The sequence below is a fragment of the Pteronotus mesoamericanus genome, unplaced genomic scaffold (assembly GCF_021234165.1).
Source record: "Pteronotus mesoamericanus isolate MK-2021 breed Mesoamerican mustached bat unplaced genomic scaffold, CSHL_Meso_final scaffold_507, whole genome shotgun sequence".
Taxonomy (NCBI): Eukaryota; Metazoa; Chordata; class Mammalia; order Chiroptera; family Mormoopidae; genus Pteronotus; species Pteronotus mesoamericanus.
In genome coordinates, this window is record NW_026555319.1 from 637,723 (window position 1) to 654,653 (window position 16,931).

The following is a 16,931-nucleotide window of genomic DNA, read 5'->3' on the forward strand; positions in this document are numbered from 1 at the left end:
GCCACGAGCCTGGCTCTGGGATGGACCCCCAGCCCATGTCCTCCAATGAGAGGCAGCGCTGGGGCTGCGGGAGCCGGCGGAGGCCCGGCTGGCCCGGCTGAGCCGGAGGGACGCAGGCGGTGGCTTTCCCGGGCTGCATGTGCCCATGTGAGCGTGCCTGTGAGCGTAAGTCAGTGTGCCCGTGTGCGGAGCTGTGTGCATGTGTGCGCGTGTTTGAAAGCAGGCAGAAGCGTCTGGCAGAAACACACTAATGAGCGTGACATTGATGTCGGGCAACAGGGAGGGGCGGCCCCCGCACGTCGCCCTTGTCCCTGGGGGCCCCCGACACATCCGGGCGTGACCCTCGGCCCCTGCACACTGCTGGGCTCCCCGCGGCCCCCCCGCCACCATCAGGGCGGGGGACGTCCATCCTGGCCGCTCTGAGCAGTGACTGAAGGGGAGGACACGCTCCTGGTCCTTGGATGTGACCTACATGTGCACGGACACCAGCCCCACCCAGGCCCCTGCCCCGCCAGCAGCAGGAACAGATGGCCCCCAGCCGCGGGGTCTTCGGCTCCTGGCCTCCAGACCGGAGAGGACGAGCCCGTTGTCCACCCCCCGCCCCCGTCCCATTGGTGGGGGTTGGGACAGTCGCTCTGGTCCCCGGCGCACTGCTGGCCACCCCCGGGGCCACGCTCCCGTGTGTGAGGTCCTGGGGCTGCCCGCCTCCCGGCCCTTCGGGGTCTCCGCCTCGGGCCCCGCCCTGCCCCGCCCCCGCCACGGGCGGCTGCGCTCACCCACCTGCGGGCCTTCCCACGGGGCAGCCCCGCCCCCTGCTGCCTGGCGTCCTCTCTGCCCTGGGGCCGCCCTCAAGGCAGGGGCTTCCGCTGCCGGTGCTGGGTCTTGTCACCGTCTCGGCCCTGCACTTGTCCCCTGCAGTGGCTTTCCCCAGTCTGGCCGCTGTGACCAGCTCACCCTGCCTCGGTGTCGGACAGGACGCCGTCCGGGGCGCAGTGCCCCTGCTGACCGGCGCTGCAGAAGCCGGTGACACAGCAGGTCTGCCCGCCGCCCGCCGCCCTGGGCGCTGTCGCCCGCGGGACCAACAGGACGGAGCCGCCCTTCGCAGGTCCGGGGTGGCCCCCCGTAGGGGCTCGGACCACGTCTCGGGGGCCGGGGGCTAAAATCCACGCCGACAGCTCAGTCCCCAGGAGGCACCAGCCTGAGGCCTGCGGGCCACCTGCCTCTCCTGCGCGGGCACCTGAGCCAGGGTGGCCAGGCTGCTGGACCGGCAAACCGGCCGCCGCCCGCCCACCAGCGAGCGCCACGTGTGAGTCCAGTGACAGGTGGCACGTGGAGAAAACACAAGCCAAACGAGGAAGAAACCACCCACAGTCGCTGGCTAGAAAAGCTGTTTTCCTCCCATTTTATTTGATAATACGTTTTCACAGAAACATGATATTATTTACAAATATACAGGTAAGAGACTGCTGGTCAAAATCTTAAACTGAAAATGTCATCAAAAATGAATTTACAAAAACCGCCGCTGTCCACGGACGCTGGGGGCGTCTGGCCGGCGCTCCGTGCGGCCTCAGGAGGCGCTGGTCTGCATGTTTTTGGAAGCAGCGAGCATCGCTCGGACTTTGGCCATGAGGTCCTGTGGGGGAGACAGGACACCCGTGAGCTCCGGCAGACGCGGGAGGTGGGCGTTGTGCGGTGGAGCGGCTTGTGAACGTGCCGCTGTGTGGGTGGGCGGGCGGGGGGCGGGGGCGTGTGGCGCGGGCACATCCCAGTCTGGGCGCGGTCCCCGACCCCGCGGCTGGGCCTGCGGGCGGCGGGCCCCAGGTCCCATGGCAACCCTGGGGGAGGAGGAAGTGCAGAGCGCTCGGGCCTGCGGGTGCCCGACACCCCCAGCCTCTGGGGTCCAGCCAGGACCCGTGGGTCCCGATCAGATGAGCCAGGAGGGCCCTTTATAAGGAGATGGGGAGACGGACGCCCCACTTCACCTGAGTTATTTTGCTCTGCACAGAAGACACAATCGCCGACGAGATCTGACCGTCTTTTTCCTGAGAAATGCCCCTGGTACAAACAGAGTTCGAGGCTTAGCAAACACAAACGTTACAGCCCCGAGCGAGCGGCCCGATTCCCAGGGGTCCTGATGGCCCCACAGAGAGCCCCTCGCTGGCGTGGGGGCGCCCGTTCGGTCCCAGAGGGACAGTGTGGCCCTGCCTTCCGAGGCCCGGAGTGAGCGACCTGTGGATGGGGACCGCTGGGTCCCCGGCAGGTGGCCCCTGTGCCTGTCCCCCACCCCAGACGCCGAGGACACAGGTGCATCGCTGGGGGGCTGTGACGACGTGGCGGGCGCCTGAGGACGGGCCCCCGCGCCCCGGCTCTGACCTCAGGGGAGCCCAGGAGGCGAGGCCAGCCTGGGACGCCCGCCCGCGGGGAGGTGGGGTCGGGTCTGCGCCCCATGTCACCCCCCGCTCACCCGGGGCCGGGGCGGGTTACCTGGAGCGCTCCGGGCTGGAGCCCCGACTCTCCACGGGAGAGATGCTGGCCGAGTGCGCCGAGTGCCGGCGCGGGGCCTGCTTGCTCGGGGACGCCGACCGGGACTCGGCCTTGGACTTGGTCCGTGACCGCGAGCGCCTCTTCTTCTTCTTCTCGTGGGGGCTCCTGGAAGGGAGGCAGGGTCAGACAGGCGGCGCCGGCCCTGAAGGAGCCGTGACGCTCCCCACAAACCGCTGGCCGTTCCCCGTCTCTCACAGCGGCACACGTGCTGCTGAACGCGCAGCTGGCGGCGGCGAACAGGAGCCCCACACGGGCGAGGGGTGGGGGCGGCCCCCCCACAGGGGCCTGTTCTCGGCCGTCCATCCGCACAGGCCCCGTCGGTACGGACGCCAAGAAGCGGCCACATGCAGCTCCGCCGTCCACCCCGCTGCCTCGCTGGGGAGGTGTGACGACGTGAACAGGCACCGCTCGCCGCTCCCCTGTGCCCTGCGCCAGCCCCCCCGAGTCCCCCGGTTCCCGCCCGTGACAGGACCAGTAGTAGCTCAGCGCCACCCGCCCTGCCTGCGAGGCCCCCACACCCCCAGGAAGACTAAGAACAGCGCCGCCCCTTCCTGCTGCCCCCCCCCTTCAGGAGCCCACCGGCTGCGCAGAAAACGTCATCGCTGGTTAACGGCTCTCAGACGACAGCAAATGAGAAACGACGGAATGTTCAGTGGCACGTGACCTCAGGTCAAAGCAACCTGAGCCCCAAATCTGACGTTTCTGTGGCTGCTGACATGGGATATGTGAAGGCGGGTGCGTGTGCTTGGCTGTCACCTGGCTCGACCTCACAGGCGGGGACCCGTCCCCAGGGCCTGCAGACGCGACACTGGAGGGCGCCACGCCTCCCGCGGTTTCTCCTGTCAGGACCGACTGCGACGAAGCTCGACTTGCAGGGCGGGCGTGCGGGGGGTGACAGCAGCCAGTGCTCACGGGCGGTGGGCGTGCTGAGCGTGGGGACCCGGGACGTAGGGACGGCCAGTGGCCCCCAGCGCTGCTCTCCTTGCTCCTCGCTCGGGCTCCCCCGCCGGCAGACGCCGGCTGCTCCCGGCTCTTGGCGGCGACAGGCCCAGCTGCCTCGGGGGCGGCCGTCGGGGCGCGTCCCCGGCTCGCGCGTGGCTGGGCCACAGAGGGCCGAGCGTGACTGTGTCGTGGGGGGCGGACCGTGACAGCCCGCCCGCCCTGGCTCAGCGGTCCAGCCCCGTGACTCCCAGCCCTGCTCCTCGGACACGCAGCCTCCCCTGGGGCTTGGCCTGCACTGCCCCGGCAGGTGACCGAGGACACTGGGCCCCTCCACGCGCTCCAGGAGGCTTCACTGGCCTTTCATGCGTCTTCTGCCAGCAAGTGGCAATCAAGTCAGCTGCCCCTGGTAACCCGGTTACTCACTGCGAACGTCCTGCCCGCCTGGGCCTGCCCATTCACCTTCCTAACTGTGCCTTTGGGCGGAGATTGTTAGTTTCGACACTGCCCAGAATGTAATCCTTTCTCTGTTGCGCGGCTTTCGACACGCTCAGGAATCTTTGCCACCCGACGGCCACGCACACACCCCCTTGAATTCTTCAAAAGCTGAGCGGCTCTGGTTTCCACCGTCAGGTCTGTGATGCACCTTGAACGAACCACTGCGCCAGGCGCAGGCGCCCCCTCCTCTCTGTCCGAAGCCCCGCTGCTCCGCACGCGTTGCCTGCCAGGCCCCTGCACCTGCAAGTGGGTGCTGGCGCTGCAGCGCAGCGACTCCCCCGGGAGCTGCGGGCGTGGATGGCGCCGCACGGGCCCGGGGCCACGGGCCCTGGGCGTTCCCCGCATTCCTCTGTTAAGCTCTCCCTGGTGCGCTTTGCGGCTGCAGCGCGGAGGCCCCTCCACGCCGTTCCCTCCACTCCCCGCGGGCCCACGGTGTCCTGACGCCGTCAGAACGGCCGTCTTCCCTCGCGGGTCCGTTGTCCGGGCTGGTGCACGGGACACACCCACACGGGAAACCACTGCCGGCCCTCCCCTCCCGGGCCCGTGAGCCTTTTCTTCTTCTTCCCTGCCCACCGTCACGGCCGCAAACGCTGCCACAGAACCCAAGCCCGCCGGCCCGCGCCCGCCTGCGGGGGCTCTCTCGCTCGTGAGCAGCGCCCGCTGCGGGGCCCCCAGGTACTCTGTGTCCGACGGAGGGCGTCCTTGTCGAGGCCCCTCCTTTGCTTTTTAAGGAACAGGACGTGAGCTGTGCGACGTGACTGGGTTTTCCCCACTCGTTCTGGGACGACGGTGAATTTTAACAGCCAGCTCCCGAGCCCTAGACAGGGCCTTGCGTTCCCGAGACCCGCGCCCGAGGGTCGGCGGGTAGAACCGTCCGAGTCCGGCAGGAGGCCCCGGCCCCGGGGCTGGGCGGCCGACGGGGGGCCGAGCCCCCCCTGCTGAGCCGAGGGACGGAGCCTCCGACGGCAGGCGTGGCGGGATCCCACGGCTGACAGCACGCCTTCCGGCCTCACAGACGACTCTGGGTTTGTGCCCGAGCGCAAAACGAACCCCTGCTGCACGCGCCCCGGGCTCCGGCCGCCGCCCCCACCCCGGAGCCCACACCCGTCCCGGCGGCTCCCAGTAAAACCCGCCTCCCCCACGACGCTGCTTCTACTTTGAGGGCAAATGAAGGACTGTTCTGTGAGGAGGATCTTCTGCTACAAGGAATTCATTTGAGACAACGCCCTTCTTACAAAGACCATAGAGTGTGATAAATTCCTATGTTCAGCCATGACTTGCTTAAAACTTGCTTGTAACTTAAAAAGGACTTAAGAGAGGTGACGTTTTGTCAGTTAACAGACTATCCCAGGACCAGCCAGGTCTCAGGCGCGTCTCCGCGAGCACGGCCTCCGGAACCGCCCGGCGCGGGGCGCGGGGGCCTCGCAGGCTGCCCGGCGCACGTTTCCTGTGCACAGACAGGCCGGGCAGGGGCTGGGTTTTTGTCCAAGACCAGCGACCATCAGTTACACTTGAAACTAGGGATCTGTCCTCTGGAAGGTTCTGGAACCCCAAGTCTCCGGACTCCAGCCGGCAGCACAGGACACGCGGCCGAGGCGCGGGGCGCGCTGCCCCCGACCTTCTCAGGCACCTCCGTCACCGGGACGGTGACGCGCCTCATCCCGCCAGACCCGGGGCCGCGCCAACTCCCGTGCAGGGCACAAGGACGAGACGCCCGCTGAGCGATGCCGAGCCCTGGCGCGCCAGCACCCACACTGGACGGCGGATCCCCAGACGCGCGGCCGCGTGGGGGATGCCGCGCGCGGCCCGACGGAGCCTCTGCGCCCGCCACACTCCCTGGCTCAGGTCCACGGGCTCAGCGAGGCCCCGGGGGCCCAGGCTCCAGGGCCCCAGCGGGACGGCGGGGCCTGCTTGCCGGGTGTCAGAGGCCCGGACCAGGCGCGGCAGCCGGGGCTTCTCCTTCAGCAGACACGGGAGCCGGCCCTGCGCTCGCCCCGGCAAAGACAGGTGTCCCCAGTGGTCGCGGCCGGGAGGCCTGCCCTCTCCTTGCTCCGAGCCCCGCGAGGACTCGGCGGCCCTGTCCTGGGAGCTGGGGCCGCGGCCTGGTCACAGTCTCCCGCTGGGATTACTCGGAGGCCCAAACTTCCGATGCTCCTCGTCACGGGCCCGCGGCTCCGCTCCCTGTCCACAGGCGCAGCCAGACTTGGGGACGAGTCTCCACATGGGCCCTTAGCCCGGTGCCCACTCCATGTCCCACAGCAACGAAGAGGCGCTCGGGGACCCGGCGTGCATCCAGCCGTGGCCTCCCCGATGGCCCACACCGGCCTGAGAGGCGGGCCCGCCCCCGAGCCCCCGACAGCCATGCCTGGGGCGACGCAGGCGCCTACCTGGACCGGGTCCGCCTCCTGCTCACGCCGGGGCTGTTGCTCACCCGGTAGGCGGTGGGGACGCTTCTTTCTTCCCTCCGTCTGTCAGGAGAGTGAGCTCTTCTCCGGGGAGACCGGGAACGGGACCTGGGCAGGGGACACAGGCAGGTGAGTCCTGGTGGCCGGCCGCAGAGCAGCACTTCCGTGGCGTGCGGGGGGCAGTGCCTGTCTGTCCTGCTGGGGGCCCGCCGCCGCGCGGATCCGCCGGCATGTGGCTGACCCAGCCCAGGGCAGAGCCCCCGCCTCACCAGGCTCCGCCGTCACCAGCCCACCACTCACGCTGCCACCGCCGGCGACGGGGTGACAAGCCGACCAGGACTGCAGCCCCCCGTCTACCTCTGCCCAGACGCTCTGCTCACAGCCACTCTGCCAGGAAGGGAAGGGGACAGGCCCAGCAGAGCTGTGGCCGCAGGAAGTGAAATGGGATGGGGGGAGGGGGACCCGGAAGCCTCTCCTGCCGGCAGGGGCCGGGGCCTCTGCACTCGCTCAGTGACCGGGAGCCGGCTGCCCCCCGGCCCCGGCCGGCCGCAGGCGCGCTCGGGCCAAGAAACCAAGTCGACGGCCTTGCTCGGACACCACGCTCTGCGCCAGTGCTCGATCTTCCCTCTCTGTGCCTGGGAAAGGCGCTGTCTCCACAGCGACACGGCCCCGCGGCAGCTGGGCCCCATGACCGGGCACCCGCTGCCCACTCTTGGGAACCCTCTGGGGGAGGGGCGTCAAGGTCTTTAACGGACAGCCCTTTAATGATGGGCTCAGGATCCTCCGTTCAGTGTTTTGTTCATTCCGTGAAATTACTGTTTTGAGAAGACCTGCAATAAGCAGAAATCTGAGGGAAAAACCTCGTTTCTTTTTGTTCTGTTTCCATGACAATCCAGTCAAAAACAATAAAGAACAGTTTGATTTTGCCGTTTAAAAAAGTCTACTTGGCATCGTTTTAATCACAATAACCCCCTGAAACGACACACGGCCGTTCGAAAGGCCGCCGGGAGCCGCATCTCGAGGGAGCCCGGGCCCTCGCGAACATGCCGCCCCAGCCCGGCGCCTCGCCCCGCCTTCCTTAGGGGTCGCGTAACGGCACAGGGGGCCTCAGTCAGACACCCCGACGTCTCGCCCGGTTTTCCCCCCAAAGGGCGCCTGGAGCCCCACCCGCTCAGGGGTACAGCCTCCCGGCAGGCGCTCTACGGCCACCCCCGCGCGGCCAGGACACGGAGCCGTGGGCAGCACCCTGAGGAGGCCGTGGCTCCGTGACACCGGGTGTGATGCTGCACCCACGGCAGGCGAGGCGGGCCGGACGCGAGCCCCGGGCAGCGCTCTGCTCAGCCGGCACAAAGGCCCCTGCGGCGCCTCCACGCAGAGTCCGGCAACCGGCGCCTGCGTGTGCATAACCGGGAGAACAGGGCGCCGCCGCGGTGGCGACGTGTCCGATTCCTTTGCAGTGAAGTGGCTGGCCCTGGCTGGGGCTTGAGCCAGTCCCGCAGGGTGACGGTCCCCACACTCGTGTGGCCGGCTGGCCCGTTCTGGGAGAACCCGGCCGTCCACGGCAGCAGCGCTCAGGAGCCAGCTGGCCCCTCGGGCCCGCGGACGCCCGCGGAGTCGGGGCCCCACCCCGCACTTGGGCAGAACAAGAGCTTGGGAGCCTCCCGAGGTCCCAGCCGGTCAGTGCCAGGCCCCCGGGGTGGTCCCTCTTCCTGTCACAAGAGGACCTGTGCATCGCGAGGCAACAGCAGCCGCGGGAGCGGGTCAGGCTGCGTGTAAATGTCACCGTCGTTTGGATAACGTGTCCCATGTGCCTTTATTCGAAAGCAAACCATTTTGGTAGTTCAAGAAAAATATCCGAGTCCCATGACGCTTGAAGTTTTCCCCCCTTTCATTCAGCTTATTTGCTCGCAGCGTGGAATTCCCGCTCTGCTCTGTGCCGAGGGCCAGTGGGAGCCGCGGGGTGGGCAGGAGCTGCGGGGCTCCAGGGAACGGAAACCGGAGCAGGCGCTGATGCAGCCTCCCGCCCCCAGTTCCGAGGTGGGATTTTTTCCCAGAAAACCTGGAATCTGGTAACAGCCACTTTACTTTTATTTTTTTAAAAGGACACAGTAATTGATTTTTTTTTTTTTAGAGGGGAAGGGAGAGAGGGAGAAACATTGATGCGTGAGAGAAACGCCTATCACTTGGCCCCCGAACGCGCCCGACCAGGGACCAAGCCGGCAGCCTGAGCTCGAGCCCTGCCCAGGAGCCAAGCCCTCGGCCTTGCAGCTACGGGACGGCGCCGCGGCCACCCGACTCTGCGGGCGTCCGCAGGCCCGAGGGGCCAGCTGGCTCCTGAGCGCTGCTGCCGTGGACGGCCGGGTTCTCCCAGAACGGGCCAGCCGGCCACACGAGTGTGGGGACCGTCACCCTGTGGGACCGGCACAAGCCCCAATCCCTCGTTTCAGGGACAGGACTGAGAGGTGGAGTTGGTTCCCTTCACTGGTTGCTATACAATTCATCACAGAGAAAGTAAGGGACCCCCAATTTCAAGCTAAAACGCACTCCTGCGTTGCCCCGAGAGGCAGGCGTGCCCAGGCAGGCGTGCCCGGGCCAGCGGCCGCGCTTCCCTGGGAGGAAGGCAAGCTCAGAGCCGGGGCCGAGGGCAGCACCGCGAGGCTGTCAGCGTGTGGCCCGAGCTGTGAACTGGAACTTTCTTTTTCTGAACTTCCTGCAGGCCAGTAACTTAGGAGGGAAAAACCACCACCACAAAAAAGCTGCCGTACTGAGAAGCAACTTGTGAGGCCTCGGAGGTTTTCCTGGGCATGGCCGCTGGGGCCTGCCGTGCGAGGCTGGCTCCCGGGCAGGGCAGCTTCGGGTTAAACAGCGACCCCCAGCGGGAGGCCCGGAGGCGAGCGGCTGAGGGGAAAGCGGGGCTGCCCCCGTGGCGCCCCCAGGGCAGAGCCCTCCGCTCCCGACTGCACACACGCGGAGGCGGGAGGGCGGGGAGTCCACTCCTCCCGACAGACCAGCCCCCGAGCCCTGGAATTCTTCAAACAGTCAGCAAATGTGTTGTGCTTGCTTCTTCCAAGGCCTCTTAAAATTTTAATAAAATAAATCTATTTTTTAAAAACCCTGGCAGCAGCTCACGAGGTTTGGAGGTAGGTAAAAACAGCCCCCAGCGCTCCTCCCGGGGCCTGTGGGTGCCTCTGCCCCGCGCCCCACACGCCCCGCGCACCCACCTGGAACGCCGCGCTGTCCGGTAGGCGCTGGGGAGACAATGCTTCGCCTTTGAGTGGGACCGGGACCGGGACTTGGACGAGGCACGATGCCGGGGGGAGCGCGACCGTGTCCGAGACCGCTTTTTGTGCTTCTTCTTCTTCTTCTCTCTCTCTGCTTCCCTGGGAGGGCCTCTGCTCTTGCTCGAGGGCCCTTCCAAAGGCTTGCTGTCCGCAGGCGGCAGGGGTCGGCCCCCGCTCAGCAGGGGGCAGGCCACAGGGCTGGCGTCCTGGGAACCGAAGCAAATGTCCGGGTGTTAACAGGGAAAAGATGGCACTAAAAGTGCCCCGTTACGAGGCTCCGCTGACGAGTCCCTCGCCGCAACGAGCAGCGCCGCCAGGGAGGACCACGCCGCCTTGCAGTGTGGAGAGCGGCACCCGGCCTCCCTGGGGCAGGCCTCCGACGGAGGGACCCCTGCCCCCGGCCTGCGCCAGCCAAGGGCGCCGGCCGTGACGTGCGGACGCTGTGCCCGCAGAAGGGCCGCGCCTGCTCTTCTGCAAACAACTGCGACTTCCCCGGAAAGGAGGTTCCCCAAACCTCAGCATTCGGTTTCCGGGAACGTCTGCACACTCTGGAAACAACTCTTAAAGGACGTCTGAGCTAAGGAGGCTCCTCTGACTCTGGAAACACCCTCCGTCACAGGGGTGAGCCCTCTCGCCGCCTGCGTGGACGAGGCAGGCGGTTGCTTCGCGGCACCTGCGGGCCGGGGCGCCCCTCACACCTGCCCGGGCCGCACGGGCTCCGCGACTTAACGGAGGTGTCAGGCCGACGGGGGGACGGAAACGAGACGCCGCTCGGGCCCGCCAGCCTCGTGGCTCCCAGGGACGCCTCCCGGTGCGGGCGGCAGACGCCCAACGTCCATGGCCTCGCCCACTGGGTCTCGGCTGCGGGGACACGAGCACGGAGAGGCCAGGCAGCTGCGCCCTATTTGGGGGCGCCCGTCACCCGAGGGGAGGCTGCGGGATGGCCCTCCACGGGGCCAGGCTCCCTGTCTCGTCCGGGCAGTGGCCCAGTACCCAGAATTCCCAGTGAACCTTCGTCCACATCACACTGTTTAACAAAAGTGAGCTAATAGACCGAACCAAACCCAACCCCCAAAACCCGTCGCTGCCTCACATTTGCCGCTGGGCCCCTGGCCCTCCGTGCGGGAGGAGCCTGTGGCCTGTGTGGACACAGGTTGTGGACGCCGCTCCTCCCGCGGCCCCGCGGCCACCCATGGACACGGCCTGGGGGCGAGGGTCCTTCTGCCTCACAGCCGGTGGCGCCTGATGCCGCTCGGGGCAGGGACCCCCGCCTCCTGCGGGCCGACTGCAGGGAGTGGAGCTGGAGAGGGGCCCGCGGGACCTCCTGACGCCGTGGGTGGGCGGTGGGGGAGCCCCTGGGGCAGGCACGGGGGTTCCTAACAGGTGCGATCGAAGCCCTGACCGATCAGCCGTCGGACGGGAAAAACAGGACGCGCGGTCACCGAGCTACTCGATGCCGAGCTCCCCACAACGTCCGCGCAGCCAGCCCAGCGCGACGCAGCCGAGAGCTGGGAACGGGGCCAGACCACCGAGAGCCTGAGCTGGGGGTTTAATGTTAATTAAGTTCAACTTAAATGGCCACATGGGACCAGCAGCTACCACAGGGTGCAGGGCAAACCTTGCCAAGTGACACGTCCTGACGTCACCGCGCTGTGGCTCAGCCACCGAGAGCCCCCGCGGCCGCTCACTCGGCAGGGCGCTGAGGGCAGATGCGCCCGGCCCACGCCGCGCCCAGGGTCCACGGGCGGCACCCCCTTCCCGGGGTGGGTGTTAACAACCCAGCAGAAGTGATCACGGCACTGACCGTCATGGCGGGGGGCAGGCTGGGCTGCACGGTGCTTGAGAGAAGTCAAGGAAGCACTTCTGATAAACGAGTCACTTCTGAAAACACTGAAAAACGGCCCCGCCCCCCAGCACTGAGAGATAACCCCGATCAGTCCTCCTAGCTCAGCGACGTGTTTGCCAACAAATCAGCACCGACTAACGACTGTTATTTCCTGCTGTGGGAAAACGAACTGCTCGAAAGCAGACCTCGGCGTTTCAAAATCAAATCTTACTCGTGGAGTAACACTACATTAACCAGGGAATGGGGTAATTATACACGGACTCGAGGATTTTTAATAAGCCTGAGACTTCAGACTGAGACGCGCCCTCTCCGCTGCCCAGCAGAGGCCCCGCCCGCCACAGCCTCGGGCAGGGGGCAGGGGGCAGGGGGCGGGGGGGCCCTGTGGCAAGGACGACAGGCTCCTACTCGGTGGCGCTGCGCCCTCCCCGGGGCCGGCCCGCCCCCCCGGCCAGGCTCCCCCAGGCCCGCTCGGCTCTGCTCCCGCCATGGGGGGGGGGTCTCTGTCACCTCTCCCAACGACGGTGGCTCCCCAAGTTCCTGTCCAAGCCCAGGCCTCTACAAACCCCTCTCTGCAGGGAGGGGCTGCAGACCACAGGCTCACTCTGCCCCCGGGAGCCTGGCCGTCCCCACCCCCCACGGTGGCAGCGCAGCCTGGTGCCCACAGCCGTCCCGGTGGCAGCGCTTGGGGGCGACGTCACCCACCAAGTCACTCAGGGACAAGGGGGCTTGACAAACATGCTTGCTACAGTCCTTGTTTCCTTTTCTTTCTTTCTTTTTCTAAGATCTATTTCCTTTTTTTAGAGAGAGGAAAAGGGAAGAAGAAAAAGGAGAGAAACGTCAACGTGCAAGAGAGACGCTGACTCGCTGCCTCTCGCACGCCCCAGGCGCGTGCCCTGGCGGGGAGTCGAACCGCGGGCCCCCTGATGCGCGGGCGGCGCGCAGGCCCCCGAGCCGCGCAAGCCGGGGCCTCGTCTCCTTCCCCAACTCTGGCAGGACCCTCAGCGCGGCAGGGTCGCCGACTGGAAGAAACGACTGTTACCGAGAGACGCCCCGCGGCTGCGGCCGTGTGAACGGCAGCACAGCACCCAACAGGGTGCAACTCCAGGCCTCTGACCGAGACCCCACGCAGGCCACCACCACAGGCTGCCCCCGGGCCGAGCCCCCAGCCTCCGCGCTGCGGGGCTGGCTCCACCCCCAGGCTGGGGTCAGCCCTGCGCCCGGACCCTCCGGGGGGTCAGGGCGCCCTGCTGTCTGTCTCCAGAGCCGCTTTAGGCTGAAAATACCTTCGAGTGGGAATCTCATTCATGACAATGGCCAACTTAATTCGAGAGTCTCCGTCTCTAAGCAACGGGTCACCCGTCACGCCTGCTGGCGCCCTTCTGCTGAAACGCCCAGCGGTGACAGACTCTCCCAGCAGACGCCCGCAGGATCAGCCCGGCGACCTCGACAGGAAGTGCAGCCCCCCCACGCCTCCCGGACCCCACCGTGCACGTGCTCGAGAACAGGAAAGGCAGACGCCCGCACACCGGTGACGTGGACAGGCCCCGCGCGGACGGAGAGCGCAGGCCGGGTGGGGGGCTCGCGGGCTCGCGGTCGCTCCGGGCGACACAGACACGACCGTGGAGCGCAGCTGGCCCAGCACCCACGGGTGCCGATGTCTCTTACTCGAGCCCTTCCTCCTCTGCCCCGGTGACGGCCACGCAACAAGGGGCGCACAGCAGCCCCACACGCGACGCGCTCTCCGGGCTCCGGCCGCGGCCGAGACGCACTTCCTTTAGCTAAAGCCCCGAAGGCGGACGTGCCCAGGACTCTCCCCACGCCCTTCTCCTGGGAGCCCTTTGCTCTGCTGCTCCAGGGGTGAGAGTGGCCGCGTCAGCTGCCCCATTTGGCCCAGAGCCAGCGATGCCCGCAGGTGCCGGTCCGTCCTGTGCATCGGCTGCCGGCCCCAGCTCGGCAGGAGGCGCTTCGGGCAGGGGCAGAGCTGCCATCCTGGGGACAGTCTAGCTGAGAAGGCCAACTGGGCCTTCCACAGACCGACCGCTCAGCGTCTGAACCCAGAACACTGCTCCCCGCAGGGAAACAGACCAACCAGAGGCCGCGTGCAGCCAGGGTCGGCTTTGAACGAGGGCCTGAGACCCTCAGGAACACCCGCGCGGCAGAGAAAGTGCAGGGCAGCAGCCCCGATGCGCGGTCGCGGCCCCGTCCTGGACACGCAGCTCAGGACGGAGTCGGACAGGCAGCTCCTCTGAAGAGCAGACTCACTCGACCGAAGCCAGGACGCCGCGCGGCCCCTGCGTGAGGCTCTGCCCTGAGGGGTACTCAGTGGCAGTCGCTGTGAGGGAGCCAGGGACAGCCTCCCAGATGGGGGCCGCATCTCACAACGCGCGGGGACCCCGTGTGCACACATGGGTGTGCGCCGGCCTCCCTGAGCCCCGCCGTGTGACCACCGTGTCAGCGACGGTGGGCGCCCAAGCGAGGGCCCCGCAAGCCCACACAGGGCTCCGGCGATGGCACGTCCCCTGAGGCCAGCGCGGGCCGGGCCGGACTCACCTCGGCGCCGAAGGGGCCCTCCTCGGCTTTGCCGCCTTCCGCCTCCGGCAGAGGCTGCCTCAGGGTCTGCAGGAACAGGGCGGCCTTCCTCTTCCGTTCCGCTTGCAGCTGCTTCTCCTTTGACTCCTTGGACGCCTGGGCCAGCTTCTCCCGGGCGGCGGCGGCCAGCCGGTCCTCCAGCTTTTGCTTTGCTTGAGGGGGAACCAGAAGCAAAGGCAGCGTTTAGAGCGAGCCCCGCTTTAGGAGGACCTTGCTGCCTTCATCGACGCAGGCAGCAAAGGGGTCACCGACTACAACAGTCACGTCGAAGGATGAACAAGACACGAATTCCAGGACAGGACAGGTAAACGCACCGAACGAGTTGAATTTTGAGAGAATTACTGTGTGGTGCTTATCAGTAGCGTTTTCACGTTTCACTGTCAAAACCGAAGTCGGAGGATGGATGGGCCGTGCCTGATGCTGGGCCGGGGGAGCCTGGGGTGGGCCTGGGAGCCGGGCGCACGGGCACGCGGGCCGCCCCCCAGCCCCGCACGGTGTGGAACCGGCACGCGTCATGAGCGCACCAGCACACGGCCCTGACGTGAGGCGGCCGGTGGGTCAACAGCGGCCCCTCCCGGCCGCGCGTGGCCTGCGGGGCTCACCCGGAAGCACAGCCGAGAAGCCCAGGCAGACGAGGGAAGCGGAGGGGCCGCGCCCGGCCGCGCCCGGCCGCCCCGAGAGCTCGCTCTCCGCACGGGGGCCCCCTGCGCTGTCCTGCCGTGGGGCGGGGGGCGGGGGAGACCGCCGTTGCCCACAGAGGCCGCCCACGGCGCAGCCCCCTCGCGCCCCCCGGTCAGTCTCGCAGGCCGGACGCGGACCCACCTTGCTTGGCTTCCAGCTCCTCCTGGGTGAGCGGAGGCCGCTTCTCCTCGGCGGCCACGCAGGGCGGGGCCACCGCCGGGTCCGCGCTCACCGCCGCGCAGGCGCTTTCCTGCCCCTCTTTGCCTTCCTCGTCGTCCTCGCTGTCATCGTCCAGCTTCACGCGGTTTTTTTCCAGGGGAAGGAGGTCGTTTTCTTTGGCCTTGATGGCAAAGCTTATTGGCGCAAACGACGCTGTGGAGAGAAGGCAGAGACGGCGACAGGGGTTCAGCGAGGGGCCGAGAGCAGGAGCCCCCGGGGACCCCCCGACGGGGCCAGGGGCCGCCGCGGCCCAGCCGCCTGCTGCAGGCACGCCCGCAGGCTCCCGGGCGGCAGGCTCCCCCGGGGTCGGGGGTCCCGCCCCACGCGCTGCTGGGGGTCGGCGTGGTCGTTCACCGCGCCCCATTTCTGTACCTGCTTTAGACTTTCTACAGAAAACAAGTTCAACAACATCAAGCCTTTACTGCCTGTTGTAGTAACACGGCCTCTCTCTCTTTTAATCCTCACCCGGGGACATTTCCTAATTGCTTTGAGAGCGCGCGAGCGAGAGAGAAGGGAGACAGACACCAAATGGCTGCCTCCCACACGTGCCCCGACCCGCGGTCATACACACCCACTCTGGGGACGGAACCACGACCTTTCGGCTATGGGAGGACGCGTCAACCAACAGAGCCACGCTGGCTAGAGAATGCTCGGCAGCAGCTTCCGAACACAGTCAACCGCCAGCACACGCTCTGTGCCAACCGCGCGGAGCTGGCACCCACGCACCCGACACAGGGCTGACACGCCGCTGCCCGCGACCCAGCGCAGGGCCCCTCCCAGGCGCCGCCACAGCTCGCCGTCCGTGGTGACGTGGCTGCGCGCGCTGCTGTCCGGGTTGTATCCTATCGGCTGCTGTCCCGTCCTGAGTTGGCTGCCAACAAACTCCTCCCAAGAACGTAAACAGTAACTGGAATGAAGCGTGCGGAGCTCTGACTGGCAGAAAACAGACTTCCTGGGAGGGCAGTTCGCGTACCAATCAGTTTTGGAAGTCCAAGACGCTTCACCTGGAACGTTCTGCGCTAAACTGCAAGACGCAGCGGCAGCACAGGCTGCCAGGCCAGCATGCACTGGCGCGGGGCTTCCACCGGGCGGCCCCAGAGCGCACGCCAGACCAGCACCACCCAGGAGGGAGCCTGGCGCGCAGGCCTGCGGCGGCCTCACCCCACACCCAGAGCCCCTTCCTGCTGACGCCAAGGAGCAGGCACACCGTACCTTTCACAAGCTTCCCGTCGGCAGCGGCTTTGCTGGACGCCGACTCCTTCTTCCCACCCGAGCCACCTCGTCCTCCGGCGTCAGCTGGGTCCTCGGCCACGCCGTCCTCCCCTGGGTCACTCGGCTTTTCAGGGGCCGACCCCGCAGGGGCCTCTTCTGGTGCTGGTCCAGCCTGCAGACACGAACGTGACTGGACGCCGTGCCTCAAGGGAGGGCGCAGGTCCGTGCAGACGGAGGTCTCGCGCTGCTGTCCGAGCCGCAGCGAGGCACGCGCTCTCCTCCCCAGCTCTGCCCACCGTGGGACAGGCGCCCGGGACACTCGTAGACGGGCACCGAGGCCACGGTCCACAGCCAAGCCAGCGGCTGCGGCCGGCGCAGCCAGAGAGGAGCCTGGGAGGAAACCCGCCACAGGGCAAGGCCCGTGCCCTGCTCTCTCGACCTCGACTCGGGCACCCGGGCGCCCGCAGAGCGAGACAGCAGGAAGGGTGGCAAGGACAGGAGGAGGCGCTTCCTGCAGATGCACGAAAACCACACAGGGGCACCTGTGGGCGGGGCGGGCTTGGGGGGCTGCGGGGCTGCAGGTGGCAGAACCTGGGACGCAGGGGACCCCAGGGGCAACTCCACGCCCGCTGTGGGCGGGCGAGCTTGCGCTTCGCAGGTCTAAGTGTTACTGCGCGGGCAAGACAGGGCTTCTGTCCAAAGCACCTAAAAACAGCC

General features: G+C 67.4%; 1 protein-coding gene across 3 annotated transcripts in view; it reads right to left on the bottom strand.

Annotated features, from left to right (window-relative positions):
* Positions 1 to 1,392: 1,392 nt before the first annotated feature.
* SFSWAP (splicing factor SWAP) overlaps positions 1,393 to 16,931 on the bottom strand; it is a 37,155-nt gene continuing 21,616 nt past the window's right edge. For all 3 annotated transcript variants that reach the window (XM_054594080.1, XM_054594082.1, XM_054594081.1), the window contains exons 11-18: positions 16,215 to 16,386; positions 14,925 to 15,155; positions 14,064 to 14,254; positions 9,608 to 9,873; positions 6,369 to 6,494; positions 2,485 to 2,649; positions 1,983 to 2,055; positions 1,393 to 1,633 (exon numbers count right to left, since the gene is read on the bottom strand). In XM_054594080.1, coding sequence (XP_054450055.1) covers positions 1,568 to 1,633; positions 1,983 to 2,055; positions 2,485 to 2,649; positions 6,369 to 6,494; positions 9,608 to 9,873; positions 14,064 to 14,254; positions 14,925 to 15,155; positions 16,215 to 16,386 — 1,290 coding nt within the window. In that variant the 3' untranslated portion in view covers positions 1,393 to 1,567. The remainder of the gene's footprint in view (positions 1,634 to 1,982; positions 2,056 to 2,484; positions 2,650 to 6,368; positions 6,495 to 9,607; positions 9,874 to 14,063; positions 14,255 to 14,924; positions 15,156 to 16,214; positions 16,387 to 16,931) is intronic.